The following is a 23453-nucleotide window of genomic DNA, read 5'->3' as shown; positions in this document are numbered from 1 at the left end:
TCTCCATCGTCCCGGTTGTTATGGTCTTATGCATACATCATCGTCGTAAATGCCCAGGGCAAGGCAACATTGCCCTAGTCCTAGACAAACTCGAAATATCACTTCACTTGTCTAGGCATGTTTTTGTACCGAATTCGACACCGGAGTCCCTTGGTTGGATTAATAATTACATTTTCAATTTATTTGTTTTCTGTCACTATTACAAGAGTCATTTGTCACTCGCCTACATCAATAGGATATCTTTGATAGATTTGTTTGATATAAAAATCTTATATTTATTATATTTAGAATTCACATCCTGATCACGTCAATCAGTTAATTAATGAATTATGTTGTGTACATGAATGGACATAACTTTGATGATCTGATTTATTTTCATTATTTATACAGACAATGAATCCAAACAGGCACATAAGGTTACATGAGAGTTATACAAAACCTTTTGTCACACTAAAACACTGGTGGAACGAAATTAGCTATGATTAGCATGGTTCAGAATCAATGACATGTATCACACTACTCATTAAAAAGTTCAAACATCTCTACAAGAAAGAGTGAACTAACAATCATTTTAAGGATAGTAGGACTACAGTATTGTGTCTTGAGATGCAAAATATGGAGAACAATGTCAACTGAACAGATAAAACAAAAGTATTTATGGAATAAAACTACTGCAACCCCCACAGGAATAACAGAGAAAGTGGTCCAATGTTGCATGCAATCTTGTCCCAAAATGATCACAAAACTATGATTATTTTACGGTGTTGATAGATCTCAATGTAATAATAATAACAAATAAAATGTATATAGCGCTTAATATGGTACTCTAAGACGCTTAATTAATTAATGTACATATATAAATAAACCTCTGATCTACATTACCATTTTACATATTATTGCACTAAAGGCTTCCAGCTTACGGAAAGCTCATGTTTCTAATAGGACACTGACACAAGAGTGCTGCACTTGGATATAATAGTCAGAGATACAGACATGCTAGTTTATAGAATTACAATGTTGTCGTCAAAGCATATTTTTTTCTTCAACTAATCAGAGACACACTAGGGATGAACACTGCTAAGGAACACCAAATCCTGAAAAAACGTCTTGGCAACAGGAATGGTGGTCAGGAGGGTAGGGTACTTGTTTCGGCTCATTTTGACAGGTGCCCACACTATCTTGAAAGCTCACAACGGCTAGCTTTGTCTGAATGGCACATTACAGTTTAATTACGCCTGCAGCAAAATAGGTTGTACAAACTAGAACCACACATTTCCCCTCTGCGTTTCTTTTTTTGTTGGGTATATACGCCCCATCTAGATGAATACAGCAGGGCCTACTGGAGAGATGCCATAGTGACTCCAGGGAGGCTGGAGAACAATAACAGGGTTATATTATTAAGGGTCAGGGTGATGGCCACTGGAAGCAGAGGGGGAGTCAGGGCCGGCTAGATGGGTCTGCTACATCACAGTACATGGGACCGTTACATGGACATGTGTTCGGGGAGCACGTAGGAGATGTCGTCCCAGGGGTGGCGGTACAGACCCTGCTTCAGCCTCTTCTGGTCCAGGTAGTGTCCTGAAATAATGGGTACAAAAATCATTCTTATTCAAAGGACGTCTCTAAAAGAAAGGCCTTTTTGAATAGAGAACGGAGGGACAACCCACCGATGAATCCCATGCTGCGTCCAAGGACGAAGATCCCATTCAACGCTCCGATCTCGACAAACTCGTCCGCTTCATCTCTGTGGAGTAGGTAAATGTATAAGTAGCGTTTCACTCAATGAAGGCTGGATACATCTGCATGCACCATACAAATGTGTTTTTTGATATTCCTACGTTCAAATGTGTATTTTGCTATTTGTAAGTTTGTAATCGTTTTTATTTCTTGAATAAATAAGGATGACTGCACCAATATTCCAAGTACACATGTAACAAAATAAAACATACCTGAATAATAATTTTTAAGTTAAGGAGCTCTCGTACCGTGTAAATCCACCGCAGGTCCTGAGCAGGTCCGTAAAAGCTACGCCGATAAAACCGTCCACATTAAGGATAAGGTTTGGTTTCTGTTTCCAAAAACCACAACAACAAAGGAAGAAAGCAAGGAGAAAACAATGGGACAATGGATGAGTTCAAGTGGTTCAGTATTGGACTGTGGCGGTGAACAGAACAGTTATTGTGTGGTCCCTCTGTCTTACTTTTGAAGTGGTGATCTTCTCTACGTCTAAGGCGTAGTCCAGCAGCTGCGTGGCGGGAAAGTTCAGCTTCACAAAGTCCTTCAGGATCTGGACCCTCATGTCTGGGTTGTTGATCTGAGTGTGTGCCGAAAAAGGTAAGGTAGGGAATAACGATTCAGTCTTTTTATTTTCATTTTTGCATGTGTCATAATCATATACAGTGACTTTTTGAGAAACATGCCAGTAAGGAGCAGGTAAGGAGTTCAGCATCCTGCTGAATCCTTCAGGGAGACTGAACCCTGAACCTTCAGCTGAGAGCCAAACATCACACAATTTTTTTATCAGAATCTACTATCTAATGGAAACACGGTTCAACATTATAGAGCACAGTTTTATTTTAATTCAAAATATTTTCCCAAAAAAGGAAATATGCTACGGCTACTGACCGACTTGACCCGGTGTCCGATGCCCATGATCAGGTTCCCTTCCTTCTTCATCTTGTTGACAAACTCCATGGGCAGCATGCCGCCATCAAACGCCTTGCTGAACTGCTTGGCTGCGGCATCCAGGGCACCTCCGAACCGGTCTCCCTAAATAACAACCATAACAAAGTGTTGACCCTGGTCGTCATGTAGCAGAATGTTAATCTCCAAAAGAGATTAACGGTGAATTCATGACATTAGGAAGCAGGTAAGGGCTATGTGTTTGGACATAGACTAGCTAGACTGTGGACGCTGGGGATCGAACCAGGGACCTTTTGGCTGAGAGTGTAGGCGTTTGCGTGTGTGCAGGTAAACCCTGCGTACAGAAGGAGAGCGGCAGGGGGGGGTCTTACAATGGTGAGGAGGCCAGACGTGAGGCAAGAGATGAGGTCTTTCCCGGCACGGGCGCACACGATGGTGTTGTGGGCGCCGGACACGGCGGGCCCGTGGTCGGCTGTCACCATCAGACACATCTCAATGAACTGGCAGGCGTAGCGTGGTAGCCTATAGGGGTGGACATTAGCAGGATTCATGTGTTGTAGAAGTGAATGATGGTTTTCAGTATGGTAAAAAGGTAGACTGGGTGGCCCCGCCCATTCTGCCGGCGATTTGAGTTCGCCCTGCAGAAGGGTCTGGAGAACAGCAATACATTTCTTGTTTCAATACGTTAATGCGGGAGCCAATCACTGAGCCGGCTTTTCCCCCTGGCGCGCTAATGTCCAACCTTAAGTGTGATAGTTATATCAGCCTGCCAGTTGGCAGACTTTTTCTGAAGGACATTACTGGAATGTCAATATAGTCAAGAATTCTACTTAAAATACTTCAGTGGACGGGACTGGGTTGCTGAGTGTAGGATATGATTACTCCGCAATAAATACCATAATATTCTTCCATCTTTATCTTCAGATTTTGTTCTGTAGATCGGATTTATCCTGCATCTCATTTTTTATCATTGTCACTAGAGTTGCTGAATGTTATTGTAGGTCTGTCTTCAATTTGTAATCTATTGTTTGTTTTTTCATCTAGAAGTTTTAAATAATTCTCATTACACACAGTTACTTTTTGCAATCAATAATGCCAATACAATATTAATCATAAACAAAGCGTCTGTCCTCTCAGAAGGACGTCCAACGGTCTGGAATACTGCTGACCTCCTCTGAAACCACAACAGCCCCAGTGTGCCTCCCAGGCCCAGCTCAGACTTGAACACCTCCGTGATTGGCATGCCGGCGTAGATCAGCTCCTGGCCCCGCTCGTCACAGATGCTGGTCATGAAGGAGGCCGGCTTACGGATGAGACCCAGCTCCTTTAGGCGGCCAGAGGAACACAAGAACAATATTCTTTCTCATCATCATCAGTACATGTTTTTCCGCGAGGACAGCAGGCACGGCGCTCCAACATGTTGTGTGCCCCGTCTCCAGACCAAGCCACGGCAAGATGTTATGACGCAATCATCGCCTTATTGGACTGACCATAGCGAAAGACCAAAATGTTGTGCAGTCTGATCTTTGAATGAATTAATGGAAACTAGTGGATGGTCAATGAGAATCAAACAAACATAAAATTTCCTCCGCTGCAAAAAGGAATATGTAAGCGGTACTTGAGTCTACTGACCCGCGCCCAGGAGTAGTCCATTGGTACGGTGGGAGGGGGTACTTCGGCTGCTGGCACAATCACGCCTTCGCCCACGAGATCATCATACACTGACCTGCACAGGGATGAAGATCACGACCAGGTTAGCCCATTGCCAGAAATTACACTACACCAACATGGCTTATGAAACCATCGCACCAAGTTATATATATGTGTTTTGGCGATAACCTATTCATATCCGATTGCCTATTCATATTCGATAGCCAGGTGTAATGGGGTCTTTGGGTAGCAGAAAAGACGAGTTCCTTGTTCCAAGTTAATTCCATGTGTGCCAAATAACCGGAAGTACGATAATGGTTCAGGGACGAGGAAACCTTTAGGATCCACTGACTGATGTCATCATTCGTTTACTGACTTGATGAGGTCTCCCAGCTCGTCGAAGCTCTTGGGGACGAATGCTCCGGCCTCCTTCAGTGCCTCGTTCTTGGCCACGGCCGTCTCTGAGGCCTGGTTGGCGCATGCTCCGGCATGGCCAAATTGGACCTGTTGGGAGGGGTAGAATAAATATACATCAGTGAATAGAAATGAGAGAGATTTTTTTACTGTTAAGCTTGTTTATAACAATAATACAATTTGAAATGACACTTCAAAAAAAGAGCACTCAAGCAAACAATAAAGACACTTTAATAGAGACCCTCAAAAAAATGACCTCAATATGATTATGCATCAGATCACACAAAAAACGGTCAAACTTGGGAAGAAAAATAAAGATATCTAAAAAGTATGTCTTTAAAAAAATAAAGATACTAGGATACAAGGATAAAAGAATACTATGATGGAACGAATCATGTAGGAAAAATAAGAGGCAAAGAACCTAATGGTTAGGGTCAAACAAACCCCCTTACCTCTGAGGTGAACATGGTGGCACAGGTTCCGATACACCAGCTCACCACCGGCTTGGTGATCCTGCCCTCCTTGATCCCCTGGCAGATCTTGTACTCCTCCATTCCTCCAATCTACCGAACATAAAGAAAACAATGGTGGAATAACAACAGCAAATGTGCTCAGAAGAGCAAACACCAGATCAGCGCCAATGAATCAGCCTCTTGGAAGTGGGCGTGGCTTGTAGGGAGCCAATTGGCAAAAAAAAGGAAATGGCCGGGGCTGGGGGAGGTCTTCCAACAATCATCACGCACCCTTGAAAAACCTTTCGGGATAATTGTGTAATTGGGTGGCGTTACGCATATCAATGGGAAGTTACGCAGCTTTTTGCGATATATCACGCCCACCAATCAAGGTGTCACAGTCTCACACATTTAAAAGATGGTTCAGCTGGAAGCTTGAGGTGAGTTTGTGATGGCTGTTTCTAGGAATATCTGTCCTGTGTGTTAACCAATGCCCCTCACCTCTCCCAGAACAACGATCATCTTGACCCCTGGAGTGTCCTGATAGCGCAACACGTGGTCCGTGAACACTGAGCCTGGGTACCTGGGGGACAAGAAACAGACCATGATATTTTCTAGGGGTCGGATAGTCTACTAGACGAATCGGCGGGTTGACGTTACATCCACGAGTCGACCCTGCCAGGCGACGTCGTCTTTGGCACGTCATTTCACACATTACCAATAAGGCGGTTGCAGGAAAGACATCAGTTGGTGAGTTTTTTGCTGAAGCAAACACAGAGTTACACCGAGCACAAAAGCGCCTGACCAAATACAATTAAATAGCTGTCACCACCCGCAGTCAACCCAAAGATTTCTGCGTCCAACTCCACCTCACCTTTCCTCAAAAGCAGGAGGGGGGAGGGGATTCATCGACAACCTCTGCGGCCATGCAACCCCTAATATTTGCTATCTATTATTCTTATTATTGTCATTATTATCCAAAGCAATTCCTAGATGTCTGTTATCTAGGAAGAGGAACGGGCATATTGCTAGAGGACGCCTACAGGGAGACTGACAGCATGGGGAGATTGAAACTCAGAAATGTTTGGTTTGGAGAGGCGTCATATCCCTCACCCTCTCTCATTAATAACGCTGACCCCGCTGACCCCACACACACACACACACACACACACACACACACACACACACACACACACACACACACACACACACACACACACACACACACACACACACACACACACACACACACACACACACACACACACACACACACACACACACACACACACCTGTCCCCTCCGATGGCCACGCCCTCAAAGACGCCGTCGGTGGTGCGGGAGATGATGTTGTTGAGCTCGTTGGACATGCCCCCGGAGCGGGACACGTAGGCCACGCTGCCGGGCCGGTACAGCTTGGAGGCCAGGATGTTGTCCAGCATGCCCCCCGTGTTGCCGATCTTGAAGCAGCCCGGCTTGATGCCGCCCACCTGGGGAGCACATGGAACAGGGAGGCCCGCAATGACACCGGGGACACGGGTTGGGGTCCCACTAGGGAGAAGACCTCGCGCAACATGCCGAATAAATACATTATTGTACGAGCCGATGAATAGAAAAGGCCCATTTGTATGTGCTCCAACATGGCTGGTGTAATTGAACGCAGCCTATTAATAAACTGAAGTCATTCTTTTGAATCCATTAAGCCTTCAACTGGCCAGCAGGTACAAACCGTGGCTGGACCGATGATGTTGATACCCTTCTCGTCTGCCCTCTTGATGATCTTCCGGGTGTGGGCTTCTGGGATGCCCTCCGCGATGATGGCTATGGTGTGAATCTAAAAGACAAGATCATACCAAGCATATACAGCTTTAGAGACCAGAACAGCATTCCACGACTTACTTTGGTAACATGATGCATTTCAATAAAAGTTCATAAGTAGCATGGGACAAAAAAACTGTGTTTTAATCATTTAGGAACTGGATCATGCAGAAGTGGGAAAACGTGTTGGCCAGATGTATATAACTGAGAGAGTTAAAACAGGTAATATAATGGTAAAATATTATCTTTAAAATGTTAAGCCTGCCTTTGAGAATATTTTACAATCATTTGTCTAAATTAGCCAACATGTTTTCATCTCATGGCCATGAATTGCATCACTACCCTCAGGGCAGTCCTCTGACCGGGTGCCCATGTTGGGGGTCTTTACCTGGGGGTACTGCATGGTCTCCATAGTGCTATCGAAAGCCGACCTCAGCGAGGCGAAGCTGATGAGCACGTCCACCTCGGGATGCTTCTTCATGGCGTCGGCCATGTTCTTGTAGACCGGGACCAGGATCTCCTTGTGGCCCCAGTAGAACTTCTGCTTGTGGTCCCCACTGGCATACAACAGGCAGGACATGAAAAGTTGGATTTATTTGTATTGCAGATTGCATAAAAGAGAAAGGAAAGCTCTTTCTTTAAAACATTTAGTTTTTCTTCTTCTTCCTTTTGAGAAATACAGATTATAGATATCTAAAAATTAATTAAAAATAGTAACCAAAAGACAGCATAAATAAGATACAATACATAAATACAATAGAGGAACAAATGGCACAGATACAAAAAAATAAAATACTCAGCCAGACAAAAATCTTTTTTCGAGATTAATACAAATGCAAGTTTGAATAGATCCGAGTCATCCCAGCTGAAGGCCGACTCACGTGAAGGGGTAGACCATGGCAGCGACCGACGGCTCGTCCCTGGAGCAGACGTAGTCAAAGTCCAGCATGCCCTGCACAGCCCGCGTCTGCATGCCCCAAACCAGGGACTTTGTGTGCTTGGCAAAGAGGTTGGTTGCCTTGGCTATGGACAGAAATGGGAGAGAGAAAAGACCATTTAAGCTTTTTACCGCCACATTTTTCTCAAAAGTCAAGAGATTTACTAGGGTAAGGGTTAGACCGCCATGTTGGTCTTTAATACCAATCCTGATCCTGAACCCCTCATTCAAAGATTTTGTTTTTTAAATTTTGAGCATGAAGAAAAAAATACTATACAGGGATTAAAAGTTTTGTAAGAAAACTGGTTTAGAACAAAGGGCACTTCATTTCATATCCCTCATCCGAAGGGTTTGTATACTCTGGTCCAAATGTATTGCCACGTCTAAATCCCACATTTGTTTTCAAAATATTGCTTGCTTTTCACTAATAAACTTCTAAACATGTGTTTTTTAATTATAGTTACTGTGGATATTAGATTTAGGCTGCAACATCTCAGACGTCCAAAGGGTGGAGCTTTAAAACTATAACAGACGTTTCCGTTTTATTTTAGTGCATTCTTGCGCAATGTATCAGAAAAGAAGAGCGGTGTAAGGGGATACGGTTTGACTGAGTGAGTGAGTGTCGCAGTGCATTTAAACTTCTTACCAGCGGGTGTGCCCGTCTTGGGCTTCTTAGCAGGTGAGCTAGTAGCACTGACTTTGTTGTCAGAGAAGGAGGCGGTTCTGCTGGACGCAGGAGTCTGGACATGAGAGGCCCCACATCAACATCCAACAGACTGCATTACACACACTCTCTGTAGAACACCAGGCTTTTTGCATTACTACATGTGACGAAAATGGTAAACGTTTTATGTTACACTCCTCAGTTTCTCCTCAAGTATTTCACTTTGCGACACACAGACAGTCAAGCATCATCAAATGTCAAGGTACAGTCTCTGAAGCTAATAGGCTTCCTCTGCAGCCGTGTGAATCAATCGATACAGCTTGTTTATATTCTGGTTTCAGGTCGCTACCAGATTATGTCGCAATGCATTCCTGAGGATGCACTAATGCCCCAATCAAACCACCCCATGTTGTACAGACATGCAAATAAAAAAAAAAGTTAAATAAAAGGCTAGGACAGAGGCAGGCATGTACATGCACTTGGAGAATGAGCTCTGTAAGCCACCTCACTGCACATTTTTAATGGAAGCCTCCGGGCAGCAGCAGTGGTTCATTGTGTCCCGACTAAAAGGGACAAGTGAAGTACACAAAGCCGCCTGGAAGTCTCTGCACAAAAGAGCCTTTTGCAAACTGCAAACTGACCAGCCTACAGTGTGGCCCAGGGCCACGGACAGCCATACAGGACATTACTCTCACTGTTGCTGACCAATAGTGATTTTCTTATTAGGATTTGAAATAATGGTGGGATGATTCATAAGTTTGACGGGTTATTGATATAAAAAAAAATAAAAGGAACATGTTCAAAATCGGTGTCATACCGATGAGCCACCACTAGAATTGAGAAGGAAGTTGGCAGTGTGGGCGGCGACCGGGGGCTGGGTGGGGATGGGTCGATGGCCCAGCGCCATGCCAACGATGGCAGTCATGTGGGTTTCGGTGCCGAAGACGTGTATGGGGATGCCAGTTGTCTTCCCTGAAGAACAACAAAGGTTTAAGAGCCAATTCAATTGCAGATCAGAAAATCGATCAAAGAAGTTATCCAAGAAGTTAAAAAGTTATGTAAAAAGTTGCTTCCGCATTAATAACCACCCACACACACACACACACACACACACACACACACACACACACACACACACACACACACACACACACACACACACACACACACACACACACACACACACACACACACACACACACACACACACACACACACACACACACACACACACAAACACACACAAACACACGCACACACACACACACACGCACACACACACACACACACGCACACACACACACACACACACACACAGGCTAGGTTTGATTTGAGGCACACACCCACTTCCCCCATCACCCGCAGTCCTTCCTGATAGTTTGGTCCACCGCGACGGACAAAAATGGTGACCTCATGCTCCTTGAGAGGCACCTGGTAGTCTCTGATGGCCCGGACGATTCCCTGTTCACGACGCAGAGGAACATGTTATTTGGAAAAACTAAGCAAACAAGTGAAATGTTATTTTTGACCGTGAAATGTGGGGGAGCAATTGACTCAGTCTACCTTAAATGTAGCGGCAACATTTGTGAAGTTGGCAATGCTTCCACCAATGATCAAAACCTTTCCTGCAAAAAACAAAATGGCCGGGGGTAAATAATCAAATGTTCTTATTCAGCATCTCAAGATGCAAAGGGGAACAGCCTACCCTCGTTGTGTTTCTCTCGGGTCATGAGGGACAGGATGGTCTTGGCGTAGTCGTAGGTTTGCTGCTCACTCGGCGCTCCGGAATACTCCCCGTAATTGGCCAGTTCGTTGACCCCGCCCAGGTCGCAGATCGTGTCGCTATGGGAGGAGTGTTTTCAGTTAGTAACTGAAATATATATTTAAAATAAAAGTTGGGATTTGTTGAAAACGTTGATCTATAGGGATAATTACACACTTGTGTACAGTTACTGCGGAAATGAACCCGATTCTAATTAGCAGTGCCCAAACCAGACAGGTGTGTGTAGTCAACCCATCAACAATTTAACAAGCCTACATTTTGAGTCAGTGATTCAGTGTAAACAAAGAAACTCATTTTCCATACACAGTGGGCATAATTAGTCACAGTCTGTGAGTATGAAAGTCGCACTTTCCCGCCCCCCCCCGACAGACGGAGTCTTGGGCATATTCCTGCAGAATCCTTTGGCGGAACGTCATCATTAGAGAGAAAGGGAGGGGATCTCATTTAGAGCCAACAGCTGAGCAGGCAGTCTAGTGCAGGGCTGCTTGAATAACATCCATTTCTCTGTGTGTGCCATCAAAGGTTTGCTTTAGGAGTGCTAAAACCGGATGCTTTTTATCTCTGTCGACGACAGCCTCTAAAGTATAAAATAACCAAGCAACTTAAAACATTGTGTTATGTTATAAAGAACCTTATTTAAATAAGGTGTAATTAAAAATTATACAAAAGTATGAATTAATTGAAGCTTCATTCACCCTCTGTTTATAGATCTAGACAGACTTGCAGAACAGGAAGCAGGGCAACACAATAAGCGTAAATGGTCCACCTCTGAAAGAGTGTGTCCCTTATCCCCCCCTGGACATGCATGAACCAGATCAGACCATTAGTCTAAAGCCTCTTTATGGTTCCATGCTCACGCAACGGCAAAGGGGTTACGTACCCCTTACGGCCCTTGCGTCCACCGCAAGGGCCGGACGTGCGCCTCCCAAAAATCGTAACCTTCCGTCGAGGCGACGCTGCAGCAAGGGCTGTGATTGGTCCGCTTACTTAAACCCGTCGCAGAACCATAAACGTTCACGACTGCGTCGAAGGGTCTGCGTGGTCATTGCGTTGCGGGAACATGGGACCATGAAGAGCCCCTAACAACTCAGTGCACTAACGGTGGTCCCCCTGGTCGTCCCCTTGGGTTACCTGTAAACCACAGAAGAGCCTCCGCCCGCCACCATGGTCCAGATCCGCCCCCGCGGGTTCAGCAGGGTCAGCTTCAGGCTAGCGCCGCTCTTGGCGTCCAGGTCTGCGATGTACGCCTCCTGCGAGAGCCGAAGGAAAGGGGTCAGGGGGTCAAGGTGAGCTCCGGTCCCAGCCTCTTCTGTTGATTTGCACTGCGTCACCGTGACTAGCTCTATGTGTCAAAGGTTCAGGACAAGTGGAGCAAGCCAGCGTCTCAAGGAATTCAAGACACGATTCTCATTCGCTGTCACTATCGTCAGTCACAGAGCTGTAAATTGTTATATTTACATCCATGGGATTAACCAGTCTATACATTTTTTTTTTTTGATAGATCGCCGAGAGATTGTTACAAATCTCCTTTAAAAATTCAGGTTTGATTCATTACACAAGCACTGTTCCGTTTGTACGGCCCTTGATTTGTGACAGTAGCATGTCAATCAAGGCCTCTTTCTAACTAGTTGGCATACTTGACAGTCAATCAAAGCCGTGTCCCACACTTTCAGTATTGAAAGGCTGGCCTTGTGAGACTAGCTAAGGTTAGTAGGGTGAACCAGTGATAACGAAGTGTCTCACCTCCTTGATCTCAACTCTGTCTAGGTAGTGAAACAATAGGTTTAGCAATAGGTTAGCCTAGTCTTGTTGAAGGCTGCGGTCATGTGCAATGAGTGTTACTGATAAGCAAACAACATCAAGAAAACTCCAAGCACACATTTCACAAGAGAATTAAGGGCTTTCTTAAAATAGTACAGATCTGAAAATCTGCACTCTTAATGGTATCCACCTAATGATAGCCGTATGGTAGATATTCAATAACAAAATGGTCATATAGGCAAAATGGGTTGAGACTGTGGGCGTTTGGCTTTTCTATGAAATTGTGGGGAAATAAACATTTTTAGAGCAAAAGACCAGGGTTTTAGAGATGCATCCGATTCTAGAGAATAATATTATGAAAGAATTTTGATTCCAGGTCAATCTGGTGAGGAGAAATAAGCCTAATTCATGATTATTTACAATAGCGCCACCTTTGGGTGCAGTAACACAAATTTGGGTTTATGGTTAGAGGGGGTTATTGGTGACCATACCTGAACATTTCAAGGGTTTTCGACTTACGATATAGGCTGCAGTATGACTTTTACAGAATTTGAGAAAAAAATAAATAAAACGTTACAGAAACAATAGGGGACCAAGCAGCTTCTCTGCTCGGACCCCTAACTATACAGGTAAATATTATATTACCGGTGTTGATAAAAAAGCTTGTCTTGTCTTCCAACAACAAGATTTCTCCGAACATATATGAAGCGAAAGAAAGAGAAACACATCGTCCACCCAGATTTGAGGGACTAAGATTGCAGTACAGTGTCTCTGATGCATAGAAGTGCCTGTGAGAGTTAGTGGCAGGTAGTCACAGCTGGGGGGGAGACAGCCAATCAAAGGCACCTGCTGTCACTGAACCCCACCAGCCCACCACTTCCCTTCCAGGCTACAGCCGCTCAATAAGAGAAACCCTTCTGCTACTCAAGAGCGGCCGGGCAAGCCGGTGAAGAAACCAGACTAGAACATTGAAATATGTACATTTTAGGACAGAAACACTTTTAGGATAGATTAAATCTCTTTGAAGCCAAATATACAGCAGGCTCGTGGTTTCAATCTTTCTAAAATTGTCCTCTTTTATTTATTTATTTTCAATTGCATTCATACAAACGAGTTATCATTTATAAATCCCTGATAATTTATTGCCTATATATTTATTGGTTTGTATCTACTCAACTCATCCCTGCCTCTATTGATTTCATGTTTAAATGTGTATGCGATTCCTTCTATTGTGCGTGTTCGAGCACAAGGTGGTTTAAAGATCCCATATCATGCTTTTTTTAGGGTTAATAATAGCTTTTGTATTATAAAAATTAAGATTATGATTCTCACACAGCTCATTTCTTACAAAAACGGTCTGATTTATATCACGTCTGATTAAGGCCCCCCTCCTGAGTAGGCCACTCTGCCGCGATTGGTCGAACGATTTGTGCGTGCATCGGCAAATTTGCATCAGAGACGTTTTCAACATTGTGGGTAGCCAGGATGCGCGACTTCTGCCCCGCCCACTGCACACTATTACGAAAATAAAGTTTGAGCGCAAACGAGCTGTTTAACACAGTTATTGAGGGGCGTTCTTGGTGGGCACGAATACTCCCCCGTGGAATTAGATTTTTCTAGCTTAGCAGACGTAAAACATGCATACATATGTCAGATAACAGTCTAAACCAAAGGGAAATGTTGAAAAAGCATGATATCACCCCTTTAAACAAATAAAGTGTATCATTGTTATTATTATTATTATTATTATTATTATTATTATTATTAGACACAAATCTCTACAGTGATCATGGGCTGTGTTCTCTTCTTGAGGCTCTTGTTTGGAAGGCCTTTGTGTTCTTGTGTGGTTGTGTATGAAGCCTGTGATAAGCATGGATGCCAGCTCCAGGGCTGGGGGGGGGCTGAGCTGGCTCTGCACCCCCAGCAGCTGATCACCAGTTAGAGCAAATAGGTCATTAGTTCAGATTTTATGAACAGATGACTGGCAGTATAGTAGTATATTTATGAATTAGTAATCAATTCAACAGTAATTATTATTTTCTTTTAACTCAATATTAGATTGGAATGTACATTTGTTTCTGGAGAACAATTCCCGAAAAGTCATTATTGAAAATTCAGCATTTTAGAATTCATGGCGAAATTTAAATAGGAGAATAGGCGTCCCAGAATGCCAAGGCAGCGTGGCACTAGGTAAGGTCCCAACGCTCTGCCCATAAGGAATGCACCACAACATCAACGCTGGGCTCTTCTTTAGCTTGTCATGGACACGAGGCCAGAGAAGCGAAGCCTCTTTGATTTATCAAAGTGGATGAGTGCAGCTCTATGAAAAAAACCCACATCATTTGCAATTATAAATCAGGAACAGACCATAGTCTCTAGACGACCTTTACCGCTGAGGGCCTTTCTTTTGTTGCCATAGAAACCAAGGAACACTCGCCGAAGCTGACTCAGACTGATTAACCACTGTGGAGAGGAGACTCTTCACTTCCTCATTGACGGCCTCTCTGGAACATCGGAAATAACAGAGCAGTCCTCAATTTAAATACAGAGTTGCACTCCTGTTAAATTTTCCCATCTTCTGTGCGAACAGGATGCAGGTAGACGGTCGAATAGTCACATAAGAACGGGGTAATATTGGATTCTTTGATAAAATTGGTAAAAATGTAATAGTACAGACATATAATGTGCTTTGTCAAGTTTAGCTATTGTATTATGCATCTGCTTGGAAAGTATTAGTTAACTGCAATGTTCATTGATTTAATTACAGACTGGATATATAGGGACATTTCTGGCCAAAGACAGTCAGACAGCAAGACGTTACCTCTGGGTAGGCTTCCCGGCCGAAGGGTGGGGGGAACACCACATCTCCCCACTTAGCTTTGCAGAGGTAATCGGCCGTGGCGTCAATCTTCGCCGCCATGTCAAGAACGTACACGCCGTCTTTGGTAGCCACTGGAGGGTGGGGGGGGGGGGTTAAAAAATAAATAAAGTATTTTAATTTTGTTAAATAGAAAGAAAAGGATAAAATAACTTCAAATACATACAGATTGGCCAAACATGAAAGAAGGTCTCTGCTCTAAGTCCCACGTCTCCCTAGCAACAGCTGCTAAGACCAGATGACTTCATTATAAAAGAACATCATCAAACAGCGGTAGACCGGACATGAATTATTTAATATTTTCCTGGTCCCTTCGGTGTAAAAAAAATAAATACAAATGGAATTTCTGACTCATCTTTCCCTCAAGGATCAACATGTTCTTTAATGGATTATGCAATTTATTTAAAATTTCCTCTTTCATGTTCAGATTTTTGTTTCATAATCTCATGCCATATTTATGAAGATAAATAAACCAATGTTTTCCTTTTATGATGCAGACCTGTAAAGATGTGGTAAACTCACAACGAAAAAAGTACAGAGTAAAGACACATACCTAGTGGGTTTATCTCCAAATAGGTGAAGAAGAGCTCTTCGTACAAGTTGAAGAGACCCACGATAAAGCTGGCCAGGACACTGCAGGGACATAGAGTTCATGGATCAGAGCTCTTGTATTTTGGGATTTAGAAGGTATATTACCTAAAACACAGGTGACTGATATTTGTCCTACGATATTCAAGAATATAACCAACATGGAGAACCTGTGAACTGATCAGTCAAGTGCATCGTTAGACAAGTTATTTTGTTTAGTCCTTGTACAGAAACCTTGAGAGAAATTGGTGCCTCTAGCTTTGATCCAAAACACTTTAAAGATGCAAACTGGTATTATAAAAAAATAAGTTTAATAATATATATATATATATATATATATATATATATATATATATATATAAATAAATGTAATTCACCAAGTCAGATTACACAAAAAATAGGTATCTAAACTTTGTGGCAATAAAAAATGTCAGTGTTTCAAGGATCTTCCTTATTGGAAGGTACTTTGGTAGTATTGGTTAGTGAGGGTGGGCACGGAGAGGGATAGAACTGCAGATGCTACAAGCAGCCCAGCTAGAGCTTCATATACAAGTCCTCTTCACTTCCAGACTGCTTCTGTAGCTGTCCGATCACATGTCATTTTCCCTCCCAGACTATTTCTGTAGTCGTCCAATCACACGTCCTCCTCCCCTCCAGACTTCTTTGAGTCTGGTCAATGTAATTGCTTTTGACTATCAAAATGTCAGCCAATATAGGGCTCATATTTTCCCTTCTCCGTCAGTTATTTATCAAATCGAATACTTTAATGTTCTTAGCAGCAGCAGCAGCAGCAACCAAAACAACAGGCGGCATCGAAGGAGGAAGAAGGAAAAATAATGCAATTTGCTCCCTCCCCCACAAGCTGTCAAAACATCGCAACAAGGGAGGGCGGGGGAGATATGGAGAGGGGGTGGGGAGATCTGGTTTGGTTCAGCAATTTATTGCCCTCCTGTCCGTCAGCTGGATACCGGCAGCTCAGAACCTCTGTGACCCATGTCTGGCCCCTCTTGTCAGCAGGACTGACGCCCCCCCCTCTGGGAGACACTGGTAGCTCTCCCCCTCCACATCCTCCCTCACCTAGTGATGACTCAGCATCCCAAGGCGCCATTTAGCAATGAAGGGATGCGGGTTTATGGTGTACAGCGAGGTGTTCCAAGGGTGTGGCATTGTGAATGGGGTCTATCCATCTCAATGTCAGCCAAGACGGGGACTCCAGCCAGCACCTGCTGCCCCGAGAGGAGAGGCTGGGCGGTGGGCGGGACTGCCTCTGTCCCTCAGAGCAGACGGGACGTGTTCTGAATGTTAGCATGCTTGGTAATGGACTGCGGGGTGGGGAGAGGGGAGGCCGGGGGGGGGGGGGGGGGGGGGGGGTGCTGTCAAGGAAAAGCAAGTGAGAGCGGGCAAAGGGGGAAGGGGGGGGGGTTCATTACACTGATGGAACAACTACGTCAATGCCTTTCACCACTGGCCCCAGATGCGAAACCTTTTACTGCACTGCCATATTTCATCCCAGTCGCTGGCCCACTGCCTGTGCGTCAGACTAGATACACGCTCCCGCGCCCTATTCTACTGGACACTTTGTGCGTCAGAGTGATGTGGAGTTTTTGCAAAAAATATAGAAGATATTGTTGCCGAATGACATCAGGTTCTTTCTCACTGCAGGGATGACCAAACCTCATTCAAGCACAGCTGGTGCTTTTTGTATGGTTATAATATACATACATACATGCATACATACATAACTAGATTATAAATTGTAAGTAGAATTCACTTCTGTTTCAGATGGATTAAATTCACAATGCACCAAAGGGCCTCGGGTGAAGCACTGGAGCCCGTTGCGGGATCAGGTACAACTCACGATTTCTTGTCCTTGGGGACATGGGTGAGCAGCTGTTTCTGGACGGCCTCCTCTGTGATCTTCTCGTCCACACCCACCAGCAGCTTCTGCGCCTTAGCGTCCACGTCACCCACATCCACACCGCCCTCGTGGTGGAACAGCACATAGTCGCCCTCCCGCGAGGCGTAGATGCACACGTAAAACTCCTCTTCCTGAACGATAAGGGAAGGTTAAAATTCCACCACGCTTAGTAGTGGTCCAGCATTGCTTAAAAAAACAAATAAAAAAAACGTATCTTAAAACATTGAATAACCATAACATATAACCTTATAACCATAACCATAAGATACAACACACCTACAGAATATCTTTCCTTGAAAATGGTATTAAAGTAAATGAATACCAAGCTAATAAGCTCAGTTTTGGAAAAAGTCAGGATTGTAGGAGTGTGGTCTGAATTTCCAGCCCCTCTCGATTTGTATTTCCTCGAAGTCTGACACTCTGTGAATAGGCATTGTGGCCGTAATGTGAATGGCCTGGCTTGGCCACATGAGTGTGCGGTAATTGGACACACGCTTAGCTACGTAACCATGAGGGAAAATAGAATCCAGCCATTAAACGGCTTGAAAGAATAGAAGGAAATTGATAAACTGAATGGAAGTAAGATTGATAGATTATGTGGATCATAATTTTCTGATGCTTAATGCACACATTGATAACCCTCAATAACAGTATAATGCTGTCAAGCACGTTAATATGTAATAAAATGTAATGAGTTGCTTCACCTGCTTATGGGCGACAAATGGCTCGATGAGGAAATTCTTCAGAATCCCCTTGGCTTTTCCCACCTACGAAACACAGTTGAATCAAAATAATTTCACAACCAATAATCCAAGCTCAAAAGCTGAAACTCAAAAAATATCTAAACATACATTTATAAAGTACTACATGAAGACCAGAAGTTGTGGATCTGTAACTGGAAATTCTTGCTACCTTAAAATGACAAGCAACAGGCTGAAAATAAACTCCATTGTTAATCCCCAGAGAGAGACAGACTTGAAGAAATTCGAGACAGGATTCAAGGAAGGTTGTGGGGAGGGGGGGGCTTGTTATGCTACTGGAGGCAGGAATATAACGGTGACATTGTCAGAGCGTTTGGACTGGCTGTCATCAAATCTCCGGTAAAGGCCACTGGGAACACAGTTACCAAGGGCTGGCAAAGTGCAGCCAGCCGTTGAACGGAAAAACGCAACTGCAGAGAGAGTATGACTTAAATGAAGGGACAGAAAAATAATAGCATCTCGGAGCCTCAGGATAAACCCATAGATGAAATGCCATTTCCAACCCTTTAACTCTCCAGGGAAAAGAAAATAGGAAAAAAATGGTCCGCAACCCTTTCAAAAGAAATACAAATGTGCAACCGAAATATAAATGCTATGTATACAACTGAATTCCTGTTGGCTATATTAAAATAACTGGTGGTGCCAAGGCAAATATAACACAATTTGCTTTGTTCAAAAACTTTTCAGACAATACCTAAATAAGTGTTGTGTTTTTGTTGCCAAAATGTGGTTTCCAGTTTGTACTTATGGTCAAGTTATGATGAATTCTAATGATACAATTTCAGACTTGTACTGCCAAAATAATTGTTAATAAATGTGAGCATGAATTTCTTACAATTTCGAAATCTGGGTTTCATTTGACCGTGTGCTGAACCAATAGGACCATTGTAACAAACTGAATAAATAAATAAATAATAAAAAATAAATAATAAATAAATAAACAAGTTGCAAGACCAAAGCCATAGTACCAAAATGTTAATATTCCAGGAGTTGTTGCCATAGGGGTGTGTGTGAATGTACATAAATAAGATAATCAAATATTATTGAAATAGGGAGTGAACCCCAGAACTCTGTATGTCTGTCTGTCTCTCTCTGTCTGTCTGTCTCTCTGTCTCTGTCTGTCTCTCTGTCTCTGTCTGTCTCTCTGTCTCTGTCTGTCTCTCTGTCTCTGTCTGTCTCTCTGTCTCTGTCTGTCTCTCTCTCTCTCTCTGTCTCTCTGTGTCTGTCTCTCTCTCTGTCTGTCTGTCTGTCTGTCTGTCTGTCTGTCTGTCTGTCTGTCTGTCTGTCTGTCTGTCTGTCTGTCTGTCTGTCTGTCTGTCTGTCTGTCTGTCTGTCTGTCTGTCTGTCTGTCTGTCTGTCTGTCTGTCTGTCTGTCTGTCTGTCTGTCTGTCTGTCTGTCTGTCTGTCTCTCTCTGTCTGTCTCTCTCTCTGTCTCTCTCTCTCTGTCTCTCTCTCTGTCTGTCTGTGTTCTCCGCACCGCAGAGATGGTGACAGAAAGGTATGTTTCGAGAGACAGGCCAGTGTAAAGTGTAATCAATGGTCGCCCATGATACACCCCCTGGTGCGCAGACAGTCCACGCACCGTGACACACGCCACGGCATACACGGACACCGTTGTGCCGTGGTGCTTTCGCACTCTTTGAGGGGCCGTCAATGTGTCAAATCGCTCTATGTACCGGTCCGTCATTACGCACTTTTCAGTTCAAGCACTGATTATTAATGAGGTGAGAGGGGGCTGGGCTGGGGGGGGGGGTTGCTGAATTACATACGGTGGTCTCCATCATGAGCCGAGGCTTCAGCCACGCCTTCACGCCCTGCAGGTCCAGGTTGACGCCAACCAGGCCCAGCTTTCCCCGCCTCTTGATCAGCTGATCGGGCTTCACCACCAGCCGCTGGAAGAGGAGGAACAGAAACAACATCCCAGTTCAAATGCAGAAGATCTTCATCATTCTTTATGGGTCATTTATAGTGCAGCAAGCACACATAACACCCGAGTAGTCTTATAAACAATAGATTCCACTGTACAAGTAAATCAGAGCTCAAATACAAATTTGTTTTAGTGTAAAACAATTACAATTGCAGAAACGTTTGTTTGCAAATGTGAGAGGATGAAATCATGCTCATTCATTTGTTAAAAGTGCTATTACAGTTGGTATCCAAGAGTACCTGGCTCTTTGTAAATTGAACCTTTTGCTGTCTATCGCAGACCAAACCGAATTAAAGTCGTTCGGTGAGATGTGCCTCGTGACATTTTTTTCCCTTTGGATGAAGGCGTCTGCTAAATGCCCACATTTAAATGGTTGGGTGCCCTACAGCCTTCCATTTTATACACCCTCAAAAAACGAGGTCTTGTTAACATAAAATGACGATTTGACATGCATTATTTATAACTTCTGAAACATTTTGAAATAAGTTAATGAGCTTTTCATTTATAATTGCCTTCAAGAATCATATCGTACACTGGAGTGGATGACAACATTTTAGAAAACGACAGCCGACAGGGTGAACAATGAATAAGGAACGAAGATCCCCCCTCACATCCAGTCATCGCCCAGCAAGCCTGTGACCTCTCTTCAGTGACCTGGGAGATTGAGAGTGACTAATGAGATTGAGCCATTACGATATGGAAGGGGGGGGGGGGGGGGGGGGGGAAGGCCATTTCCTAATCAATTGTGCTACTGCCATCATCTCTCCTCCCCTATCTGCGTTCCCCCGCCCCCTGTCCTGCCACAGCCCATTTATACAGCTCAGAGATAAAATGCAGTGCAGTGGAGAGGGAGGGGAAAGGATGAAGACTAAACCCTCAGAGATGAGTCACTGTCATTTAATTAGCCAGCCATTACTTGTATCTAATCCCATCTGGAGATTCCACTGATTATAAAGACCCAAGCAAGAAGTGATACTTAGAAATAAGGAAAAGGCTATTATTTTCCATTACCGCTGGTTCAATAAGGCAAGTGCATATTCCCATGTAGGCGGTCCCACTCCATCTACTACTCGGTTTCATTTACGCCAAGAAGCTGACAGGATGGCCTCTTGTTGCTCGTTAGCAGAATTGTTACCTCAGACACAATTAACTTACTAAGTAATTACAAACTACAGACATTAATAATGGTGCATTGAGAAAATAAATCAAGCAAAGCTCACTACTCAATATTCCACAAGATACTCGGCTTCTGTGCTCATCTATTCTCCACAGCCACAAACTGACCCTTATTGACTATTTATTGTCATGTCAAAAAGGGTTAAAAAAAAAATAAACTAAATGGGTTCCTAACGGGGGGTAGTGGACCAGATGTTGATGGAACCTCACCTCTGTGAGTAACCATGGGTGCTCCTTGGCCAGTCGGTCGAAGTCTGTCTCTGCCGTCACGTTCGCGTAGCGGAACCGGTTTTGGACGGCCGCAGAGGTGCAGATGTACTTGTACAGGAAGTCCTTCCCCGTCTGCTCTGAGATAGCTTTGGCCGACATGACTGTCCGATTTTAATGACCTGAAATCAGACAGTTGGCGACAGAAAAGAAAAACCATTTATTCAAAGAATAAGAGACATTGGAAGCTAATTGAAACGGTCAAACCAAAATCCGTAAATTAATTACAGAGTTTGTTTCACTTAGCAATAGAAAGGCACTCTAGCTCTGTCATTAACCAGTCAACAGTCCCTTCAAAGCACTGCAAGAGCCACCAGATATCAAGTCATAAAATGATAAAACAATCTGACCAAGTGCCGCAGAGCTATCATTCGTGTCAAGGTTGCATTGGGTAACTCATGCACACAAACATGCTTGTGATCAAAGAGAGAAACGTCCAGGGTTGATATTGCATCAGGCTCCTTTCTACCACCTTCCTAACCAGTTAACGACGTGGTTAACTGAACATTCAGATCGACCAGGTTTTAAGCTGTGCATTCTGTGCTTTTCCTGGATCATTATGATTATAAACATTCAAAATACAAAATGAATGGACTAACTAGTGCACTCCTAAGCATTTGTCCACTTACTTTGGACGAGTTAATCAATAGTGTTTTAACCTCAATAATAGCACCTTAGAGTGAAATAAAAGACCCCGTATTTAAACTTGCTGGATTTGAGAATTAAAAGACAACAGCTCGACTGACTGGATTTTGTTGTTGCCTGTGTGGGTCATTATTCAAAAGCCGAAAAGGCAACGATGCAGCGTCAACGGGAGACCTCGGACAAGCTGTACAGTGCCTCTTTATAGTGATTAATGGATGTGTCGTGGAGCTTTCTCAGTATTGATCGAGAACGTCCCTATGTCTCCAAACTGCTGGACTCATGCCAGCTTAACATGAATTACAAGCGAGACAGAGACAGAGAGAAAGAGAGAAAGAGATCCAGACAACTCAACGGAAAAAGTCCCGATCATCCTATCCGCCGGGACTGTTAAATGACACACTGCCCTAGGAAAACACAACCATTCTGAATTGCATAGGTCTACAATTAGAGCATACATCTGGAAACATTGATCAATTTAACAAAGCTGCACATTGGTAAGAACGAGAAATTTGAATCTTTATGAAGTAGTTTAAAAAAAATAATGAAGGACGCTACAACAAATAGGTTTACTATCATTATGGCGCTCAAGTCAAATGGAATTTAAGTCAAACTGGATGGCAGCAAAAGCTGACAGACCCGTATGACTTGATTCAGAACCTGCTCAGACTTCACACCGTGAGTTGAGACCGACTATTCAATGAAGCTGTTTAAAAAGAAAAAAGAAATCAGAATAATTCCTTTACCTTACTCTTGAAGAACGACAGTGCCGCTTTCCGTGAAGCCCCGGGTCTTGGAGATGTGGTAGTCTATCGTGAACTGCACGGATTCCTGGGTTTAGCAGGTGCGCATCTGCCGAGCGAAGCGTGGGACATGTCATTTATTTCTCATCGACCGATAGACGCACGTTTTTCCTGCTTTCTGATTGGCTCAAACAGCACAGCGCTATGCGTTGCTTCACATTGCCTACGCCCCCGATAGGTCGTGGAGAGAGCTGTGAAAGGACCCAAAGCTCTCAGTGATTGGTTGCAATTGTTCGCCTCTACTCACATTAAATCTCACACAAATAGCCCCACACCATTTTTTATTATAGTTGCATGACAGTGAGGGATTACTAATTCCGTGATGTTTACACGAACTTTTCCTTGTCCTAAACGCATAGCTGCCCAATTAAT

At 43.7% G+C, this 23453-nt stretch overlaps 1 protein-coding gene across 1 annotated transcript; it reads right to left on the bottom strand.

Moving 5' to 3' along the window:
* Nucleotides 1-335: 335 nt before the first annotated feature.
* aclya (ATP citrate lyase a) lies at nucleotides 336-23154 on the bottom strand. Its single transcript, XM_056580207.1, has 28 exons — nucleotides 23025-23154; nucleotides 21580-21758; nucleotides 20036-20158; nucleotides 18210-18272; nucleotides 17446-17636; nucleotides 15553-15632; nucleotides 14943-15073; nucleotides 11492-11610; nucleotides 10283-10419; nucleotides 10141-10202; nucleotides 9921-10038; nucleotides 9395-9549; nucleotides 8560-8653; nucleotides 7858-7999; nucleotides 7365-7533; nucleotides 6888-6992; nucleotides 6452-6648; nucleotides 5661-5742; nucleotides 5160-5270; nucleotides 4670-4797; nucleotides 4276-4369; nucleotides 3813-3967; nucleotides 3015-3165; nucleotides 2626-2769; nucleotides 2201-2314; nucleotides 1986-2068; nucleotides 1668-1744; nucleotides 336-1578 (listed from the first exon to the last, which is right to left on the bottom strand). The coding sequence occupies exons 2-28, from the start codon at nucleotides 21736-21738 to the stop codon at nucleotides 1484-1486; spliced, it is 3279 nt and encodes a 1092-aa protein (XP_056436182.1). The 5' UTR covers nucleotides 21739-21758; nucleotides 23025-23154; the 3' UTR covers nucleotides 336-1483.
* Between the last annotated feature and the right edge of the window lie 299 nt (nucleotides 23155-23453).

Source organism: Gadus chalcogrammus, chromosome 2 (genome assembly GCF_026213295.1).
Source record: "Gadus chalcogrammus isolate NIFS_2021 chromosome 2, NIFS_Gcha_1.0, whole genome shotgun sequence".
Lineage (NCBI taxonomy): Eukaryota > Metazoa > Chordata > Actinopteri > Gadiformes > Gadidae > Gadus > Gadus chalcogrammus.
This window is presented reverse-complemented; position numbering and strand designations above follow the sequence as displayed.